This window comes from Anomaloglossus baeobatrachus, chromosome 7 (assembly GCF_048569485.1).
Source record: "Anomaloglossus baeobatrachus isolate aAnoBae1 chromosome 7, aAnoBae1.hap1, whole genome shotgun sequence".
NCBI lineage: Eukaryota > Metazoa > Chordata > Amphibia > Anura > Aromobatidae > Anomaloglossus > Anomaloglossus baeobatrachus.
In genome coordinates this window covers 277071911-277092492 of record NC_134359.1, presented here as the reverse complement: position 1 = coordinate 277092492, position 20582 = coordinate 277071911, and the positions used below count along the sequence as shown (strand labels likewise).

General features: G+C 48.4%; 1 protein-coding gene across 2 annotated transcripts in view; it reads right to left on the bottom strand.

The window, feature by feature from the left end:
• Window positions 1-17040: 17040 nt before the first annotated feature.
• ASB8 (ankyrin repeat and SOCS box containing 8) overlaps window positions 17041-20582 on the bottom strand; it is a 9843-nt gene continuing 6301 nt past the window's right edge. For both annotated transcript variants that reach the window (XM_075318193.1, XM_075318194.1), the window contains 3 exons: window positions 19943-20050; window positions 19499-19603; window positions 17041-17966 (listed from right to left, as the gene is read on the bottom strand). In XM_075318193.1, coding sequence (XP_075174308.1) covers window positions 17337-17966; window positions 19499-19603; window positions 19943-20050 — 843 coding nt within the window. In that variant the 3' untranslated portion in view covers window positions 17041-17336. The remainder of the gene's footprint in view (window positions 17967-19498; window positions 19604-19942; window positions 20051-20582) is intronic.

Sequence of the window (20582 nt, the reverse complement as noted above, 5' to 3'; positions counted from 1 at the left end):
CTGTTTCCTCATTTATCATAACAGGTACCTGTAGACACCACTAGGGGAATCTCACTCTCCACAAAGCTGTACACTTCACATTAAAGGGAACCTGTCAGCAGAAATTTCGCCCAAAAGCTAAAAGCTTCCCCCTCTGCAGCTCCTGGGCTGCATTCTAGAAAGGTCCCTGTTATTATTGTGCCCCCTGTGAGACCAAAATAAAGACTTTATAAAGTTGTACCTTTTTGTATTCAGATTCTGTAAATGTGACACGGGGGCGGGCTCTCTGGCGTCCTTTATTCTGCCTCCTGGTCCTGTATGCCGCCCCCATCGCTCCTTTCCATAGCTGATGCACCGCCCACTGCTCCAGCCATCCCCGCGCATGCCCAGTGCCAGTCTCACGGGACTGAGCAGTGTGACCGCTGGTGACGTGTGCGCAGGCAAGTGATTATGGTCGGGGCTGTGATTGTTATCAGCAAGTACCCGCCCATAATCTCGTGAGCGCGCAAACCTCACCAGCGGTCACACTGTGCTCAGGGTAGTGCTAGACTGTATGGGCTGCTTCCAGGGATGACGTCCCTTTTGTCACGTGATAGTATTTTGAACACGCCCCTATCACGTGACTAAAGGGACGTCATTCCTGGAAGCAGCCCATACAGTCTAGCACTACCCTGAGCACAGTGTGACCGCTGGAGAGGTTTGCGCGCTCACGAGATTATGGGCGGGTACTTGCTGATAACAATCACAGCCCCGCTCATAATCACTTGCCTGCGCACACGTCACCAGCGGTCACACTGCTCAGTCCCGTGAGACTGGCACTGGGCATGCGCGGGGATGGCTGGAGCAGTGGGCGGTGCATCAGCTATGGAAAGGAGCGATGGGGGCGGCATACAGGACCAGGAGGCAGAATAACGGACGCCAGAAAGCCCGCCCCCGTGTCACATTTACAGTATCTGAATACAAAAAGGTACCACTTTATAAAGTCTTTATTTTGGTCTCACATGGGGCACAATAATAACAGGGACCTTTCTAGAATGCAGCCCAGGAGCTGCAGAGGGGGAAGCTTTTAGCTTTTGGGCGAAATTTCTGCTGACAGGTTCCCTTTAAGTTTAATACTAGGTGTTTTAATCCATATACAGTGAGCTCCCTCCAGTGGTGTCTGTACAAATATACATGCGGTGAGCTCCCCCTAGAGATTGCTGCGTAAATCCATACGTAATGAGCTCCCTCTAGTGATGTCCTTAAAAATCTGTATGTAGGGAGCTCCCTCTGGTAAGTGGCTATACAAGTCTGTATGCATGATCTCTCCCTAGTGGTATCTGCATAAATCTGTAAGTAGTGGGTTCCACCTAGTGGGGGCTGTATAAATCTATATGTAGGCGAGCTCCCTATGGTGATGGCTTTACAAATCCGTATGCACTGAGCTCCCTTTAGTGGTGGCTGTATAAATCTGTATGCAGTGAGCGCCCCCTGGTGGAGGCTGTCTAAATATGTATACAGTGAGCTCCCTCTAGTGGTGGCTATATAAATCTGTCTACAGTGAGCTCCCTCTAGTGGTGACTGTATAAATCTGTATACAGTGAGGTCCATCTAGTGGTGGATGTATAAATCTGTATGTAGTGAACGCCCTCTAGTGGTGGCTGTATAAATCTGTATGCATTGAGCTCCCTCTGGTGATGACTGTATAAATCTGTATACAGTGAGCTCCCCCTAGTGGTGGCTGTATAAATCTGTATGTAGTGACCTCCTCCTAGTGATGACTGTATAAATCTGTATACAGTGAGCTCCCCCTAGTGGTGGCTGTATAACTCAGTATGCAGTGAGCTCCCTCTGGTAAGGACTGTATAAATCTGTATACACTGAGCTCTCCCTAGTGGTGGCTGTATAAATCTGTATACACTGAACTCTCCCTAGTGGTGGCTGTATAAATCTGTACATAGTGAGCTCCCCCTAGTGGTGGCTGTATAACTCAGTATGCAGTGAGCTCCCTATGGTAAGGACTGTATAAATCTGTATACACTGAACTCTCCCTAGTGGTGGCTGTATAAATCTGTATTTAGTGAGCTCCCCCTGGTGATGACTGTATAAATGTATAAATCTGTATGTAGTGAGCACCCTCTAGTGGTGGCTGTATAAATCTGTATGTAGTGAGCTCCCCCTAGTAGTGGCTGTATAAATCTGTATGTAGTGAGCTCCCTCTAGTGGTGGCTGTATAAATCTGTATGCAGTGAGTTCCCCCTGGTGATGACTGTATAAATCTGTATGGAGTGAGCTCCCCCTAGTGGTGACTGCAAACATCCAGAAATATTGAATTTACCAAGTGAGAAAAACAGCTGAAACAGATCAGCATATAAATATGCAATAATTAGCAGTTTTAAAAGAAGGCAGCCATTTTTTTTCCTATCGACATGTTTTCTCATTAGAAGAAGAGGTAGACAGAACGGAATGGCTCAGACATAAAACGGGGTAACCTCCGTGTAATGGTTCATCAGTGTGCCATCCGGGTAATAGGACATCTCGTGTTTATTGACTCACCTACCACTAACTAGGGCTGATTTGCATCTCATGAGCCACTTTGACTGTGTCTAGGGTATGATTGCCAATTTTGGGGGTCCTCCTGTACCAACACATATTTAAACCATATCATTAGAAAAGAAAACATAGTTTAATCAATCAAAATCAAAGAATAATAAAGAATAAATAAGAAGAATAAATAAAGAAAGAAATAAAGAATAAATAGAATAAAAAGAATAAATAAATAAAGAATAATAAAGAATAAAAAAGAAGAATAAATAAGAATAAATAAATCAAAAGAATATATCAATAAATTTAAACCATATCATTAGAAAAGAAAACATAGTTTAAACCATATCATTAGAAAATAATAAATCAATCAAAATCAAAGAATAATAAAGAATAAATAAGAAGAATAAATAAAGAAATAAAGAATAAATAGAATAAAAAGAATAAATAAATAAAGAATAATAAAGATTAAAAAAGAAGAATAAATAAGAATAAATAAATCAAAAGAATATATCAATAAATTTAAACCATATCATTAGAAAAGAAAACATAGTTTAAACCATATCATTAGAAAAGAATAAATCAATCAAAATCAAAGAATAATAAAGAATAAATAAGAAGAATAAAGAAAGAAAGAAAGAAAGAATAAATAGAATAAAAAGAATAAATAAATAAATAAAGAATAATAAAGAATAAAAAAGAAGAATAAATAAGAATAAATAAATCAAAAGAATATATCAATAAATTTAAACCATATCATTAGAAAAGAAAACATAGTTTAAACCATATCATTAGAAAAGAATAAATCAATCAAAATCAAAGAATAATAAAGAATAAATAAGAAGAATAAATAAAGAAATAAAGAATAAAAAGAATAAATAAATAAATAAATAAAGAATAATAAAGAATAAAAAAGAAGAATAAATAAGAATAAATAAATCAAAAGAATATATCAATAAATTTAAACCATATCATTAGAAAAGAAAACATAGTTTATCTCCAAAAACACAGAGCACCTCTATGGGTTGTGTCTGGCATTGCAACTCCTATCCTCTAAAGGCTGAGGTGTAATACCTGACACAACCTGTAAGCAGGGGTGGCGCTGTTTCTGCCTTTTTAAATAATCTATTTAAAATTAGATTTTTTCATAAACTAAGCCGACAGGGGGTGATCATTAGAGGCATTTTTACGAAATCAATAACATTGTGCTCAGTCACCAACACAACACCCCGATCGTCTGTTCTGATCCCCCCCTCCGGACCACCATGTTATCCAGAGAGATCCTGCCTCCCAGTAGGATGTGTGCTCACAGTGCGAGCCATGGCAGAGCCTCACACCAGCGGGCACCGCTGCCAGCCCATGCAGATGAGTAAATAAGTAAGCCGGCAGAGTTCACATAACCCTGGGGACAGCCATAGGACACTGTCACCGCAGATCAGCGTCACTGTCACTGGACCTCACTGCTGCCCCATTAAACACAGCTCCGGGCTCATGTAATTGGCTCAGACTGAGGGTTACCCTTAAACACGAGAACATGGCTACCAGCACTCATTTACAGCAGGTCCTACACTCTTAACCCCTTTCATGCCAAAAGGTCTGCCGCAGCTGGATCTGATAACACAGGATAAAAAGACGGAATCATCTTAGTTCTGCGGACACGTACGACGCTAGTTTCACACGGTTCCATGTCAAAATTCAACTTTTCCCTTTAATGACCTTTTACACCTTACAACCGTTGCTGCACCAGGAAACCATTGCCTTCAAAGCTCCAACAAGAATTCAATTTTCTACCATGTTTGAAAGACCAATACTTCAAGGTGATGTCTCATTAGTGCATAGTAGTGCTCATTCTGGGGCATCGGGGTCATCCATATATTACTTTTTGAGCGATTATATGTAATACCACATTTCACCTGCGGGGGTGCTGTAGGAAAAGTGAGCAGCCAACGATAAACATTTGTTGGTAGAAATCAGGAGAACCTAAAACATGGCTGCTCTCATTTTAAGGAGGATGTCTTAGAGAAGATAGGGATAAAGGAGTATTTTTAAAGTAATTTTTAAGTAACGGATCAGTTCAAAATCATCGGGTTTTCTGCCAAATTTAGAAGAAAAAATAAAAAACAAACAAATTAAATTTTTTTTCAATTTAACAGAATAAATTTTTGAGACTGCGATTATCATTATAATGAGGACCGATCCCTAATGCGGGTATTTAGGAGATCTCTCACTGTGTTCTCCTCCTCACCTCTCGCTCTCCCTTCGCCCCTCTCCCTCCCGCGCTCTCTCGCCCCTTTCCTCTCGCTGGATGGATTGGTTGTGTCAGACTCAAACAGCCGCGTCCCTTCATCCCCCCCAGCTTGGTGCTATCATTTATCCCGATCACAGGAGAGAGGGGACCTGTCAGATTGCGCTCGTGTCTTTATTCGCAGGGGCTGCACTGAGCGGCAGTGACAGAGCTGTGAGTGTGTTATTATGCGCGGCGGGGGTGATAATGTGCGTCACTATGTCCGGGGAGCGCAGTACAAAAATCGCTCAATGGTCGACAACAACCCTAATGGAAGAAGCACCAGGAGGACTCGCGACATCCTACCTGGTGTTACCTCTCCGGGGTTGTGACGTATCAAGATTGTATACGTCAAGAGTACAAGGCTCCAGATAGGAATAAACCAACTTTCTAAACTCACACAGTAATTTTGCTTTCATTTTAGTCTTTTTTTATTATTATTTTCCATTTTAGTCTTTTTTTTATTTTCCATTTCAGTTTTTCTTTTTCATTTAAGTCTTTTTTTGCTAATTTTTCATTTTAGTCTTTTTTTATTTTTTTCATTTTATTTTTCATTTTAGTCTTTTTATTTTTTCATGTTTAGTCTGTTTTATTTTAGTTTTTTTCATCTTTTCATTTTAGTCTTTATTTTTCATTTGTCTTTTTTATTCTTCATATTCTTCATGTTAGTCTTTTTTATGTTAGTTTTTTATCTTTTCATTTTAGTTTTTTATCTTTTCCTTAATAGTTTCTTTACTTTTCCTTTTAGTTTTTTTACTTTTCCTTTTAGTTTTTTTACTTTTCATTGTAGTCTAATTTTCATTGTAGTCTTTTTAATTTTCTTTTGTCTTTCTTTATTTTTTAGGTTAGTCTTTATTTTTCATTTTAGTCTTTTTTGATTCTTCATTTTATAGTCTTATTTTAGTTTTTTTCTTTTTCATTTGTCTATTTTTTCATTTTAGTTTTTTTACTTTTCTTTTGTCTTTATTTTTCATTTTAGTTTTTTTCTTGTAATTTTCATTTTAGTCTTTTTACTTTTCATTTCAGTCTTTAATTTTTCATTTTAGTTTTGTATTTTTCATTTTAGTTTTTTTACTTCTCGTTTTGTTTTACTTTTTCATTTTAGTCTTTTTTTGATTCTTCATTTTAGTCTTTTTATTTTAGCTTTTTCTTTTTCATTTTAGCCTTTTATTTTTCATTTTAGCGGTTTATTTTTCACTTTAGTCTTTCATTTTAGTCTTTTTTTACTTTTCATTTTAGTCTTATTTTTTCATTTTAGTTTTTTTGTATTTTTCCATTTTAGTCTTTATTTTTCATTTTAGCGGTTTTCTTTTCACTTTAGTCTTTTTCATTTTCGTTTTTTTGTTTTATTTTTCATTAGTCTTTTTTTCATTTTAGTTTTTTTATTTTTCATTTTAGCGGTTTATTTTTCATTTGTCTTTTTTATTTTTCATTTTAGTTTTTTTTCATTATTTTAATTCTATTTTGCAAAGAATAAATTAAGCCCTAATATTTGGTACACAGGACATAAGGATTTGTCATTCGCTCCCCTCTTCTCTACTCTACAGTTTCGGGGAACAGAATCTCACATGGGTCATCAATACTTGATAGGGAAGGGGACAGGGTCATTTAGGAATCGCCTTCTTCTCTCCCGCAGCGTCTCTTGGCCACTTTCTAAAAAAAATTAAAATATCCAAGAAACACCCAGTGACTAATAAATTGCATCAGTTGCAATTTCCAGGCCAGTCCGGAGCGTGGCCGGTGATTGCAGTGAATGTGATAAGGTCCGTCCATCAACAGCCTACACTAAGGAGGTTGTCCACTTTCGGACAACGCCTTATAAATGGCCCCAAGGTGGTTTATAAAGTAGAAAAATAAAAAATAATCCATATCCAGCACCGCTCTTCCACTCTCACCCTTGTCCCCCGCCGGTCTCTCAATGTTAACAATGCCATGTGACTGCTGCAGCCAATCAGCGGCTGATAATCAGGTGCAGTTGTCACAGTTTTGTCTTAGTGGGAGAATAGAGAAGTTTCTCATCAAATAACCTTTCTCTCATCTCCTATAAATCAGAGCTCATGTTCCTTCTCGTCTGACAAGCCATCAATCTGTGTAATATCTTCCATCCAGGAGACATGACGAGACTGTGGATGTGCTATACGGCTGCCTCTGTCTATACTGATAATGTAGCAGTGGTGGAGTCATTGCTGGAAAGAGTACGGATCAATACTACAAGGTATTATTTATAGATGTGGTTTGGCGGCACACCACATATCCAGACGTCTCCACAGAGACCAGATCAACATGTAAAGAGTCTTGTGTATAGACTGGAGGGGCAGGGGAAAAATGGACACATATCAAAGGAGCCTGAGAGCTCCTCCATGCAGGGCTCGAGTGCTCTTCTATGCACCATACAAGAGCCTGAGTACTCTTCTATGCACCATAAAGGGGCTGAGTGCTCTTCTATGCACCATACAGGGTCCTAAGTGCTCTATGTTCAGAGGTTAATCAAGTATTTTATCTTATGGCTCTTCTCAACACCTATACACACCATACAGGGGCCCCTGTGGTCTTCTATGCAACATACAGGGGCCCCTGTGGTCCTCTATGCACCATACAGGGGCCTGAGTGCTCCTCTATGCACTATACAGTGGCCCAAGTGCAGCTCTATGCACCAAACAGGGTCCTGAGTGCTCTTCTATGCACCATACAGTGTCCTGAGTGCTCCCTATATACCATAAAGGGGCCCCTGTGCTCTTCTATGCACCATACAGGGGCCTGAGTGCAACTCTATGTATCATACAGTGTCCTGAGTGCTCCCTATACACCATAAAGTGGCCCCTGTGCTCTTCTATGCACCATACAGGGGCCTGAGTGCACCTCTATGTATCATACAGGGGCCTGAGTGCGCTTCTATGCACTATACAGGGTCCTGAGTGCTCCCTATACACACCATACAGGGGCCCCTGTGCTCTTCTATGCACCATACAGGGATCTGAGTGCTCCTGTATGCACCATACAGGGTCCTGAGTGCTCCCTATACACACCATACAGGGGCCCCTGTGCTCTTCTATGCACCATACAGGGATCTGAGTGCTCCTCTATGCACCATACAGGGGCCTGAGTGCAGCTCTATGCACTATACAGGGGCTTAGTGCTCTTCTATGCACCATACAGTGTCCTGAGTGCTCCCTATGTTAGGATGAACTCTTAACCAGAGATCACTTGTTGCCTACTGCCTGGCCTAATTGGTGTAGACCAAGTGCATGCATAAAAGAATTCACACCAGACACAGTCGGATGTGAAATCTCTTCTTGATCACAGTAAAGATGGCACCGAACAGAGCAGGAGAACCCGTGCGGTCTCTGATATAGGCAAGGGGCGTACACAAGTTCAGATAAGACCATTTAGTGGGACAGTTCATGGGCTAGCCAGTGGGGAGATCTGTGTTGCTGTTGATGGGCGGGGCTGACTTCAGTGGATGAATCCATGGTGATGGGAGGGATGTCATCTGGTGGATCCATGCTGATGGTAGGGTCTGTGATGTCATCGGAGGCCATCTTTGCTTCCTCTGAAAACTGACTGGCTTATGTATAGAGAATTGATTCTCACAGTGCTCTATGTCCAGAGGTTAATCAAGTATTTCATCTTATGGCTCTCCTCAACACCTATACACCATAAAGGGGCCCCTGTGCTCTTCTATGCAACATACAGGGGCCCCTGTGGTCCTCTATGCACCATACAGGGGCCTGAGTGCTCCTCTATGCACTATACAGTGGCCCAAGTGCAGCTCTATGCACCAAACAGGGTCCTGAGTGCTCTTCTATGCACCATATAGTGTCCTGGGTGCTCCCTATACACCTTAAAGGGGCCCCTGTGCTCTTCTATGCACCATACAGGGGCCTGAGTGCTCCTCTATGCACCATACAGAGTCTTAGTGCTCTTCTATACACTATACAGGGTCCTCAGTGCTCCCTATACACCATACAGGGGCCCCTGTGCTCTTCTATGCACCATACAGGGGCCTGAGTGCTCCTCCATGCACCATACAGGTCTGAGTGCTCCTCCATGCACCATACAGTGGCCCAAGTGCAGCTCTATGCACCAAACAGGGTCCTCAGTGCTCCCTATACACCATAAAGCGGCCCCTGTGCTCTTGTATGCAACATACAGGGGCCCGAGTGCTCCTCTATGCACCATACAGAGGCCCCTGTACTCCTCTATACACCATACAGGGGCCCCTGTACTCCTCTATGCATGAAACATATGCAACATACAGGGGCCAATGTACTCCTCTATACACCATACAGGGGCCCCTGTACTCCTCTATGCACCATACAGGGGCTCGAGTGCTCCTCTATGCACCATACAGGGGCCTCTGTGCTCCTCTATGCACCATACAGGGGCTCGAGTGCTCCTCTATGCGCCATACAGGTGCCCGAGTGCTCCTCTATGCACCATACAGGGGCCCCTGTACTCCTCTATGCACCATACAGGGGCCTGAGTGCTCTTCTATGCACCATACAGGGGCCCGAGTGCTCTGCCATGCACCATACAGGGGCCAGAGTGCTCCTCTATGCACCATACAGGGGCTCGAGTGCTCCTCTATGCACCATACAGGGGCCTCTGTGCTCCTCTATGCACCATACAGGGGCCCGAGTGCTCCTCTATGCACCATACAGGGGCTCGAGTGCTCCTCTATGCGCCATACAGGGGCCCCTGTACTCCTCTATGCACCATACAGGGGCCCGAGTGCTCTGCCATGCACCATACAGGGGCCCGAGTGCTCCTCTATGCACCATACAGGGGCCCCTGTACTCCTCTATGCACCATACAGGGGCTCGAGTGCTCCTCTATGCACCATACAGGGGCTCGAGTGCTCCTCTATGCACCATACAGGGGCTCGAGTGCTCCTCTATGCACCATACAGGGGCCCGAGTGCTCCTCTATGCACCATACAGGGGCTCGAGTGCTCCTCTATGCACCATACAGGGGCTCGAGTGCTCCTCTATGCGCCATACCAGCACTACAGAAGTTGAAGTGGCCATTTGTATTAGCTTTGGAGCCATTATTTAATACAAGCCACTCAGGCTTCATAAAAATACTCCAATGCTGCCTCTTCTGTGGCTTTTTTTTAATACTGAATTCAATTCAGTGCCTTGAAGTAAAAGGTATACAAATTAGGTAATGCGGATAAATTATGCCGACACCCGATGAGCTCCAGTGCCGTATACCAGGGTCACCGTGTGGCTTTGATCCGTCTGCATCCAGAGTCTTAAGCATTTGTGGCCAAAGCTCAGCCCCCGTCACGAGCTGTTTACTGTCCGCACGCCGGCCGCTGATCTCCTAATATGATATCAGTAGAAGGAGACTCGATCCGAGGTTTCTGGTTCTGGCAGGGCTGGGGCAGCGGAGTGAGACCCGATAGTCCAACAATAAAAAGATTAATGACCCATGGTGGGTGCCTCTTCTCTGCCAGACCCCCAGGCTTGATCTAGTAGATAGAGACTGATAGTAATCTGTGTGGGTCACAGGTGAATTGCGGTGACTCGCTCTACATGATCGTTTTCCCATCGTTATGAAGGCTCATTAGCGTGTGCGGATCAGTGCACCCTTCCCTGGCTCATGTCCACATGTACTCTGAACTGTTATATCCCCAGTAAATAGTCGTCCTTGACGTTATTTATTCCATCGTTTACTTAAAGGAATTTTCGGGAGGAACATAAATTTGTGCAGGCACTTTATGATTACTGAAATCTACCAGTGTGTAATGTGCACACTGTCAGGATTCTCTTCTATTTCGAATATTGCTCATTTACAGGTATGGGCAATCTACAGTACCATAGAGCGACTGCAGAAATTTCTGTGGAGCCCAGAAAAACTTTAAAGGGGTGGTTCACTACTCTGCAATAGTGGCCACTTCTCTGTAAAACTGATGGGGGTGCTTTTTCTAAACACCTTACTAAGCCAATTCTGCCTCTGAGCGGCGCTATTGTGGTCCGCTCATCCCCATGAAGTGACCCCAGGCGCTCTCTGAGATCCGGTGATGTCACGTCAACTTCCAGTTGACCCAACATCACGGAGGCCAGCCCCAGTCTTCCTGAGTGACTGGGCTGTGGGCGGGGTTTCACCGCTCATCACAGCCCGGCATCGCTCCTGCTTGCGGCGCTCTGCAGTGAAGGAGAGAGCGCACGAGATACTGGGCTGTAATGAGTGGTGAAACACCGCCCACAGTGCAGTCACCCAGGAAGACTGGGGCCATGCTTCGGTGATGTTGGGTCACGTGACATCCCGGATCTCAGGGGTCACAGAGCCCGGGGGTCACACAAAGGGGATGAACAGAGCACAATAGCGCCACTGAGAGGCAGAATTGTCTGAACAAGGTATTTAGAAAAATCCTTCCCTATGTCATGATTTTTTGTGCTGAACATTCTGTATTGTGCTCTCCTGCAGAGACGGTATATGTTGCCTATGGTGCAGAGCGTTTTGCATGATGAGTGCTCTGCTGGTTGTTTCACGCTGGTCCTGGGAAGTACTCTCGCAGATGCTTCTTGTTCCCGGTGATTGCTCTGCGTCATTAGGGAGTGTGTTAGCCCAGGACGCCACCAGTCGTACTTCCTGTTTACAGTTGTGCTGTTGGCTCCGAGTGTTCAGATCTTGGTCTCTCGACTCCGGACTGCTGTTTACTTGTCTCTGCCTGTCCTCCCCCGTTTCTGTTGTTACTTCCCGGCTTCAGACCTCAGACTTCCTCCTGACCACGTCCCCGCCTGCTTCCTGTATCTTGTACGTACTCTCCTGGAACCCTGACCTTCGGCTTGTATCCTGACCACGTCTCTGTGCCCATTTACTGCCTGACTAAAGTAGTGTCTAGCGCCACCTTGTGGCAGTCATCACACCCGATCAGTTTTTCAGGAATGTGGCCACTATTGCAGAGTAGTGAACCACCCCTTTAAGCAGGGAGACAGCAACCATGTCCACCACGGCAGTGATAGAAAATTAAGACCACAAAGCAGTCACCGTTATTCGTGTGTTCACATGTTCAGGGGGGTAACGTAAACTTTGCACTGGAAATTTTCCGCATGGATTTTTAGCGCCGGCATGGGGAAAAAAAGCAGTGGAATAGACATCATGCTGCTTATTTTTCTCGGAAAAAGCCAAACGTTAGCCCCCTTACGACAGGGGTGGGGGGCTTATTCTTGTATGGATCCACGGTAGAGCAAACTAAGAAATCCAGGGTCAGACTTTGGCGGGCTTTGCACACTACGACATCGCAGGTGCGATGTCGGTGGGGTCAAATTGAAAGTGACGCACTTCCGGCATCGCATGCGACATCGTAGTGTGTAAAGCCTAGATGATACGATTAACGAGCGCAAAAGCGTCGTAATCGTATCATCGGTGCAGCGTCGGCGTAATCCATAATTATGCTGACGCGACGGTCCGATGTTGTTCCTCGCTCCTGCGGCAGCACACATCGATGTGTGTGAAGCCGCAGGAGCGAGGAACATCTACCGGCGTCACCGCGGCTCCCGTAGAATATGCGGAAGGAAGGAGGTGGGCGGGATGTTTACATCCCACTCATCTCCGCCCCCCCGCTCCGATTGGCCGCCTGCCGTGTGGCGTCACAGTGACGCCGCACGACCCGCCCCCTTAACAAGGAGGCGGGTCGCCGGCCAGAGCGACGGTCGCAGGGCAGGTGAGTGCATGTGAAGCTGGCGTAGCGATAATTTTCGCTACGCCAGCTATCACAATATATCGTACCTGCGACGGGGGCGGGGACTATCGCGTGCGACATCGCAGCATCGGCTTGCGATGTCGCAACGTGCAAAGCCCGCCTAAGAGTTCTGTTGAGGAAAATACACATCCATTTAGTCAATATAGCGTCCAGATTCCAGAAGCAAATTTCAGCAAAATCCCAGGTCTCATGATTTGTATGTAGAGCGTGGATAACCCAACGCATTCGAGACACCCTCCATCTGGCCACTAAAACCCAAAATATGCCTGGTATGAAGGGGTTAATTCCGCGGCCAGTCAATCACCGGGAGTCTTCATCTATTCCTTATGGAAGTTCCCACTTACTTTGCCCTACATAGCGCCAACCCTTGGTTCATTTAACCTCTGCTGAGCCGGAAGACGGGATTTCTTACAGGGCAAGAATGGGAACCGAGTGAGTGACAGGCGCATCCTCGTGGCTCAGGGAATCTCTGTAAAGGTCAATGGAGAGGGTGGAGTAATGTGGTAAAAGGAGGGAAAGCCGGGATATTGCCCGTAGGGACAATCTGTCATTGTCTACAAAACCCTTTAACCTTTTCAGCACAAGACGACGAGCTGTACGGTGAAAACCCACGATGTAGGCCGGAGCCAGGGACTGAGCAATTATTGCTTATAAAGGACTGTGCTAATAGCGCCACTATTTTTTTGCATGATATTGCAGTTCAGTCCGAATGCAATACTACATTCAGCCTACTGACTAGGGAGGCGCTATCAACACATATTATAGTAGCCGGATTGCACAGACTGGATGGACATGATTTTTGCTCCTGCAAAAACCGTATTTTTCGTTTTAGAAGACGCACTTCAAATCTGAAGGCGGAAAATAGAAAAAAATATTTTTTTCTGTTAAAATCAGGGTCAGTGTATATATATTTTATATTTATATATAAATTATATTTTTTTTACATTATATATATGTAATATATATATGACAAAAAAATATATATAATATAAAAATATATATACTATATATATATATATTATATATATATATAGTCCTAGTACGTCTTATATTAGCTCAACAGAGGTGAGCGGCTCAGGAAGGTGACAGGAGGCAGGGTTGGCGATGATACGGGCTCAGAGGAGGGGGTGTCGCGGCTCAGCAGGATCAGTGGAAGGAGGGTCAGAGATACTGTGGGCTCGTGGGGTGTCGTGGCGGCGGGCACCATTGATCTACGGGCCCAATTGAATCGCCGATGGTTGACGTGATGTACTTCAAGAAAATGGCCGCATGGGGAGTGGCGGTGGTGGAGCAGCTGAGGAGGGTCACTGGAGGAACAGTCTGCGATGCTGCGGGCATGGAGGATGGGGCGTCACGGCTCAGTGGATGGTCGGCAATACTGTGCGCTCGTGGGGTGTCGCGGTGGTGGGCGCCATTGATCTGCCGGTGGGCTGCGGGCTCCATTGAATCACCGGCAGTTGACGTGATGTACGTCAAAAAAATGGCCGCATGGAGTGCGGCTGTGGTGGAGCGGCTCAGTAGGGTCACAGGAGGCAGAATCGGCGATGCTGTTAGCAAAGAGGAGGGGGTTTCACAGCTCAGGAGGGTCAGTAGATAGTCAGCAATACTGTGGGCTCGTTAGGTGTTGCGGCGGCGGGTACCATTGATCTGCAGGTGGTCTGTGGGCTCCATTGAATCGCCGGCGGTTGACGCCATAGACTTCAAGAAAATGGCCGCGGAGGTGTCACATGCGCAGATCAGCCTCTGCGGCCATTTTCTTGAAGCCCATCACATCAACCACCGGCGACTCAAAGCAGCCCGCTGGCAGATCAATGGCGCCCACCGCCACAACATCCCACAGTATCAATCCTGTGACCATCTTGAGCTGCTCCACTGTAGTGAACCCCCCCACACCACCACCATCCTCCAAGCCCTCAGTATTTCTGACCCTGCGCCACCACCGCAGCCCCGGTAAGCCATGTCCGGATTATAAGACGCACCCCCTTTTACCCCCCAAAAAAGTGAGTCTTATAATCCGGAAAATACGGTATATTTTTTCCTTACCTCTTAAAAGGGTTTTTTTCCCATATCGCGAAGGAATGGCTTATCGCCCCCCACTGATCCGGAGTATGAAGGGGGGGGGGGGGGTCAGGGCTGGTTTATCGCCACATGCTATTTTTTTTATGCCCTGATCACCCAGCAGGATGCAAACAAATGGGGAAAACTGCAGCTCAACCAAGGGGTTTAGGGCAGCGCTAGTACAAGAGGGGGGATGCAGCGCTGGACAGGGGTGATACAAGAGGGGGGATGCAGCGCTGGGCAGGGGTGATACAAGAGGGGGGATTTACCGCTGGACAGGGGTGATACAAGAGGGGGATTTACCGCTGGACAGGGGTGATACAAGAGGGGGGATGCAGCGCTGGACAGGGGTGATACAAGAGGGGGATGCAGCGCTGGACAGGGTTGATACAAGAGGGGGGATGCAGCGCTGGACAGGGGTGATACAAGAGGGGGATTTAGCGCTGGACAGGGTTGATACAAGAGGGGGATGCAGCGCTGGACAGGGTTGATACAAGAGGGGGGATGCAGCGCTGGACAGGGGTGATACAAGAGGGGGATTTAGCGCTGGACAGGGGTGATACAAGAGGGGGATGCAGCGCTGGACAGGGGTGATACAAGAGGGGGATGCAGCGCTGGACAGGGGTGATACAAGAGGGGGGATGCAGCGCTGGACAGGGGTAATACAAGAGGGGGATTTACCGCTGGACAGGGGTGATACAAGAGGGGGATGCAGCGCTGGACAGGGTTGATACAAGAGGGGGGATGCAGCGCTGGACAGGGGTGATACAAGAGGGGGATTTAGCGCTGGACAGGGGTGATACAAGAGGGGGATGCAGCGCTGGACAGGGGTGATACAAGAGGGGGATGCAGCGCTGGACAGGGGTGATACAAGAGGGGGGATGCAGCGCTGGACAGGGGTAATACAAGAGGGGGATTTACCGCTGGACAGGGGTGATACAAGAGGGGGGATGCAGCGATGGACAGGGGAGATACAAGAGGGGGATGCAGCGCTGGGCAGGGGTGATACAAGAGGAGGGATGCAGCGCTGGTAAGAGGTGATACAATAGGGGGATGCATCGCTGGGCAGGGGTGATACAAGAGGGGGGATGCAGCGCTGGACAAAGGAGATACAAGAGGAGGGATGCAGCGCTGGACAGGGGTGATACAATAGGGGGATGCATCGCTGGGCAGGGGTGATACAAGAGGGGGGATGCAGCCCTGGGCAGGGGTGATACAAGAGGGGGGATGCAGCCCTGGACAGGGGTGATACAAGAGGGGGGATGCAGCCCTGGGCAGGGGTGATACAAGAGGGGGGATGCAGCGCTGGGCAGGGGTGATACAAGAGGGGGGATTTACCGCTGGACAGGGGTGATACAAGAGGGGGATTTACCGCTGGACAGGGGTGATACAAGAGGGGGGATGCAGCGCTGGACAGGGGTGATACAAGAGGGGGATGCAGCGCTGGACAGGGTTGATACAAGAGGGGGGATGCAGCGCTGGACAGGGGTGATACAAGAGGGGGATTTAGCGCTGGACAGGGTTGATACAAGAGGGGGATGCAGCGCTGGACAGGGTTGATACAAGAGGGGGGATGCAGCGCTGGACAGGGGTGATACAAGAGGGGGATTTAGCGCTGGACAGGGGTGATACAAGAGGGGGATGCAGCGCTGGACAGGGGTGATACAAGAGGGGGATGCAGCGCTGGACAGGGGTGATACAAGAGGGGGGATGCAGCGCTGGACAGGGGTAATACAAGAGGGGGATTTACCGCTGGACAGGGGTGATACAAGAGGGGGGATGCAGCGATGGACAGGGGAGATACAAGAGGGGGATGCAGCGCTGGGCAGGGGTGATACAAGAGGAGGGATGCAGCGCTGGACAGGGGAGATACAGGAGGGGGATGCAGCGCTGGTAAGAGGTGATACAATAGGGGGATGCATCGCTGGGCAGGGGTGATACAAGAGGGGGGATGCAGCGCTGGACAAAGGAGATACAAGAGGAGGGATGCAGCGCTGGACAGGGGTGATACAATAGGGGGATGCATCGCTGGGCAGGGGTGATACAAGAGGGGGGATGCAGCCCTGGGCAGGGGTGATACAAGAGGGGGGATGCAGCCCTGGACAGGGGTGATACAAGAGGGGGGATGCAGCCCTGGGCAGGGGTGATACAAGAGGGGGGATGCAGCGCTGGGCAGGGGTGATACAAGAGGGGGATGCAGCGCTAAGCCACCCCTTCATTCTTAAGGATCCCATACACACTAGATAAACGTCAGCCGCCCCCGCCAGTGTCTGTGGGACCTTCTGATGTGTATGGCGTCCTCCTGACTCTCTGCTGACGGATGATCCCGGGGAAGAGACGCATCGGGCAGATTGAAGTGAGCGCCGCTCCTCTACAGGAGAAAAGCCGCTACCTTCGGATTCCTCCAGTCTCTCAGGGAAAATACATGAACGTATATGTATATACAAAGGATGAGACAAACCAGGGACGACAATTTTTAGGTTACACAGATAGCACACCGCTTTAATCTGCCTGGTAAAAAAACAAAAACAAACAGACAGCAACTAAATGACATCCCCCCCCCATCGTCATCCTCCAAAACCTAATTTATACTGGGAACCATTGATGTCCCATCATCCAGCCATTGGGGAGAGTTGGGTTCGCTTCCCCGGGTCCAGAGAGGACCTTCCACATTAACATGTAGAGGAGTCAAGTCTGCCATATACACTAGGAGAACACCCGCTCCGGGTAGGGGGGACAATATGGCAGCTCGGTGGTCTTCTCCCGTCCTTAGATATGTGGTCAGTCCAGCAGAATGTAGTTCTGTATGGATTTAGGAAGAGGCAACATGGGCACGACCTGTGAAAATTGGCTTGGAATGAGGTTGGCCCTCACCGCCCGCCTTGCCAAAGCTTGCAAAGTCCCGGGAGTGGAGCACAGATTGAACAGACGCCGAGATAGCTGGCCATCCCGGGCGGCCTCGAGGGGCACCCCTCCTCCTTTTTGGAACCTGAGGGTACCACAAGCATTGTGCAGCAGTTCAAGGCACTCCTCCTCCCTCTTGCCACCCAGGCCTCTACCCAACAGAATCGCCAGCCGCCCTGCTGGGTACTGACCTTTGAGGTTAATGGTGTCGGGCAGTGCCCCGTATCCCAGGAGCAGCCGCACGCTCTCTAGGTTGCCTTTCATTATTGCCCAGCTTAGTGGGGTGTCCTGATTGTAGTCTCTGGCATTGGCGTTTGCACCCCCCTCTAGTAACGCCTCCACGCAGCCGTCCATGTTTTTGAAAGCTGCCCAGTGTAACGGGGTGTCCTGATTTCCATCGGGGGCATTTGGGTTGGCGCCATAATCCAGGAGAATGTCCACACAGGTCTCGTCCTTCTCCGCTGCGTAGTGCAGGGCCGTGCGCTGGTAGCCATCGAGGGCATTCACCTGCGGGGCACAAAAACACAGCCATGTACTAGATATACTAAATACTTCTCACAGCTGAGGATCCGCTTCAGTGTATCCATAATCCTCTGTGAGCTAATGTATCAGCCTCAGCCCGGTTCAGCTCACTGAGGATGCAACTGTAGCAAACCCTCAGCCCCAAAATAGAAAATAAGTTTGTGTTGGTTTTAAAGCCACAGGAAATGTTTTCTGGAAGCAGAAGTCTTTAAAATGGAGACAGAACTTTTCATTCTGCAAGGATTATTTTCTGGATTGTAAGACGCATTTTTTTCCCCCGAAGCTGGGGTAAAATGGGGGTGCGTCTTACAAAACAGATATGGCTGGTGGAGCGGGAAAATAGGAAGCAGGGTCACAGGGTCGGGGGTGTCGCAGCAGGCACCATTGATCTGCGGGTGGGCTTGTGGGGGTGTTGCAGCAGCAGCAGGCACCATTGTAGTGGAGTGACTCAGGAGGGTCACAGGACGGGGTGTCTCGGCGGCGGGTGCATTGAGCTGATTGCAGGCTCGATTGAATCGCCCGCGGTTGACACTATGGACATATAATAAAAAATGGCCGTGGAGGCAGCGCGTGTGCAGATTGATGCAAAAGACTTCAAGAAAATGGCCGCAGAGTCCTATCTGCGGCCATTTTCTTGAAGTTCATCTGGTCAATTACGGACGATTCAAGGGAGCCTCAATGGCACTCGCAGACGAGACACCCCGTCCTGTAACCCTCCTGAGTCGCTCCACTGCAGTGTCACCCCCACAGCCCGCCGAGAGATCATTGACGCCTGCTGCCGTGATATCCCTGCAGCCCGCCGGCAAATCAAGGGCAGCCACCGCCGAGACACCCCGTCCTGTGACCCTTCTGAGTCGCTCCACTGCAGTGTCACCCACGCAGCTCGCCGTCAAATCATTGGCACCCACCGTGACACCCCCGCAGCCTGCCAGCAGATCAATGGCACCCGCCACCGAGACACCCCATCCTGTGACCCTCTTAAGTTGCTCCACTGCAGTGTCACCCCGCAGCCCACCGGCAAATCAACGGCACCCACCGCCGAGACACTCCATCCTGTGACCCTTCTGAGTCACTCCACTGCACTGTCACCCCCGCGGTCTGCCAGCAGATCATTGGCGCCCGCCGCGACAAACCCGCAGCCTGCCAGCAGATAAATGGCACCCGCCACCGAGACACCCCGTCCTGTGACCCTCCTAAGTTGCTCCACTGCAGTTTCAGCCCCACAGCTCACTGGCAGATCAATAGCACCCACCGCGACAACCCCCAAGCCCGCAGTATCGCTGACCCTCCTGAGAGGCAACACCCCCTCCTCTGAGCCCGCAGCATCGCCTTCCCTGCTTCCTGTGACTTTCCTGAGGTGCTCCACCACCGCCGCTCCCCCCTGGTGAGCATTACAAGATGGACACTCATTTTAACATTAAAAATTATTTTTTCCTATTGGGTGCGTCTTATAAAACGAAAAATACGGTAATTATCCAGACATAAAAGCGGAATACTCCTTTAATAATGTTACTGACATTAGCTCCTTTAATCAGGAGCAGCTCCACGCAGTCGGAGTCGCACACCATGCAGGCGCTGTGCAGGGGCATCAGGGTGTCATGAGGGGTATTGACGTTGGCCCCCTGTAGACGGAGAGAAAAGACAAAGTTAAAGGGGGAATCGTGAACACGGGTACTCATGGCGTAAGCAAATGATTGGGGTTAGAAGTGGGTCCTGCATCCATGTGGAAAATGGTGGTCTCCTAACCCGAGGCCGGATTCATGACAATCCATCCGGGCGCAGTCCGCGTTACGCTGGGGCCAGTAGTGCCCCTTTTTGTCGTAACTTTCATAGAAGTGAATGGGGGAGGGGGATGAAGATGTTGTGTGTTCTATTCATTCTCCACCAAATTCTAAAGGACCCCCATTTTCCACATAGGTGGGGTCCGCATTTATCAGACACAGGTCACACGCGGCTCTTACCTTACGGATAAGGGACTCTACGGTGTCTCCGGGAAGAGAGCGGATGGAGGAGATGGCGCGTATCAGCCTCTCCGACAGGGAGCCCCCTCTGTGCATGGTAAACGTGGCCTACAAGAAACCGCACACAAGGGTTAATTTGTCATCAAACCGTCCTATCCGATCCCGGGAAAGCTGGGTGACATTAAGCTCTGTTCTCCATTATTGCCTCCATTTCCTCATACACAGAACCCAGCTTTCCAAAGATCAGATAAACTGTGGAAAGTAACATTAAACAGCGAGGATTGGAGGTTTCATCCGGCGCCATGTACCGGCGCAGGATGGCGGCTACGACTGATGGAGAGCGGTTCCCGTCTTGGCCCGGTTGCCCCTTTTTCGCACGCTCTTCCTCCGGTCCCCGGGGGAGGGATAGCTGAGGTGCTCGTTCTCTGCCTGCACTCACCCTCGGGGGCAGCCTCTCTGCCTCTGGCACTCGGCGGGCACATGAGACGGGGCCAAGGCGATGCCTCCCAGGGCTGCTTTTAATGGATGAAGAGCAGAGAGCGTCTCCTTCCATTAATTCCTCCTCAGATGGGATGAAATATTCAGCAGGAGCGCGGGAGGAGGAGGAGAGGGGGGGGGGGACGGGACATAGAACCGGGCT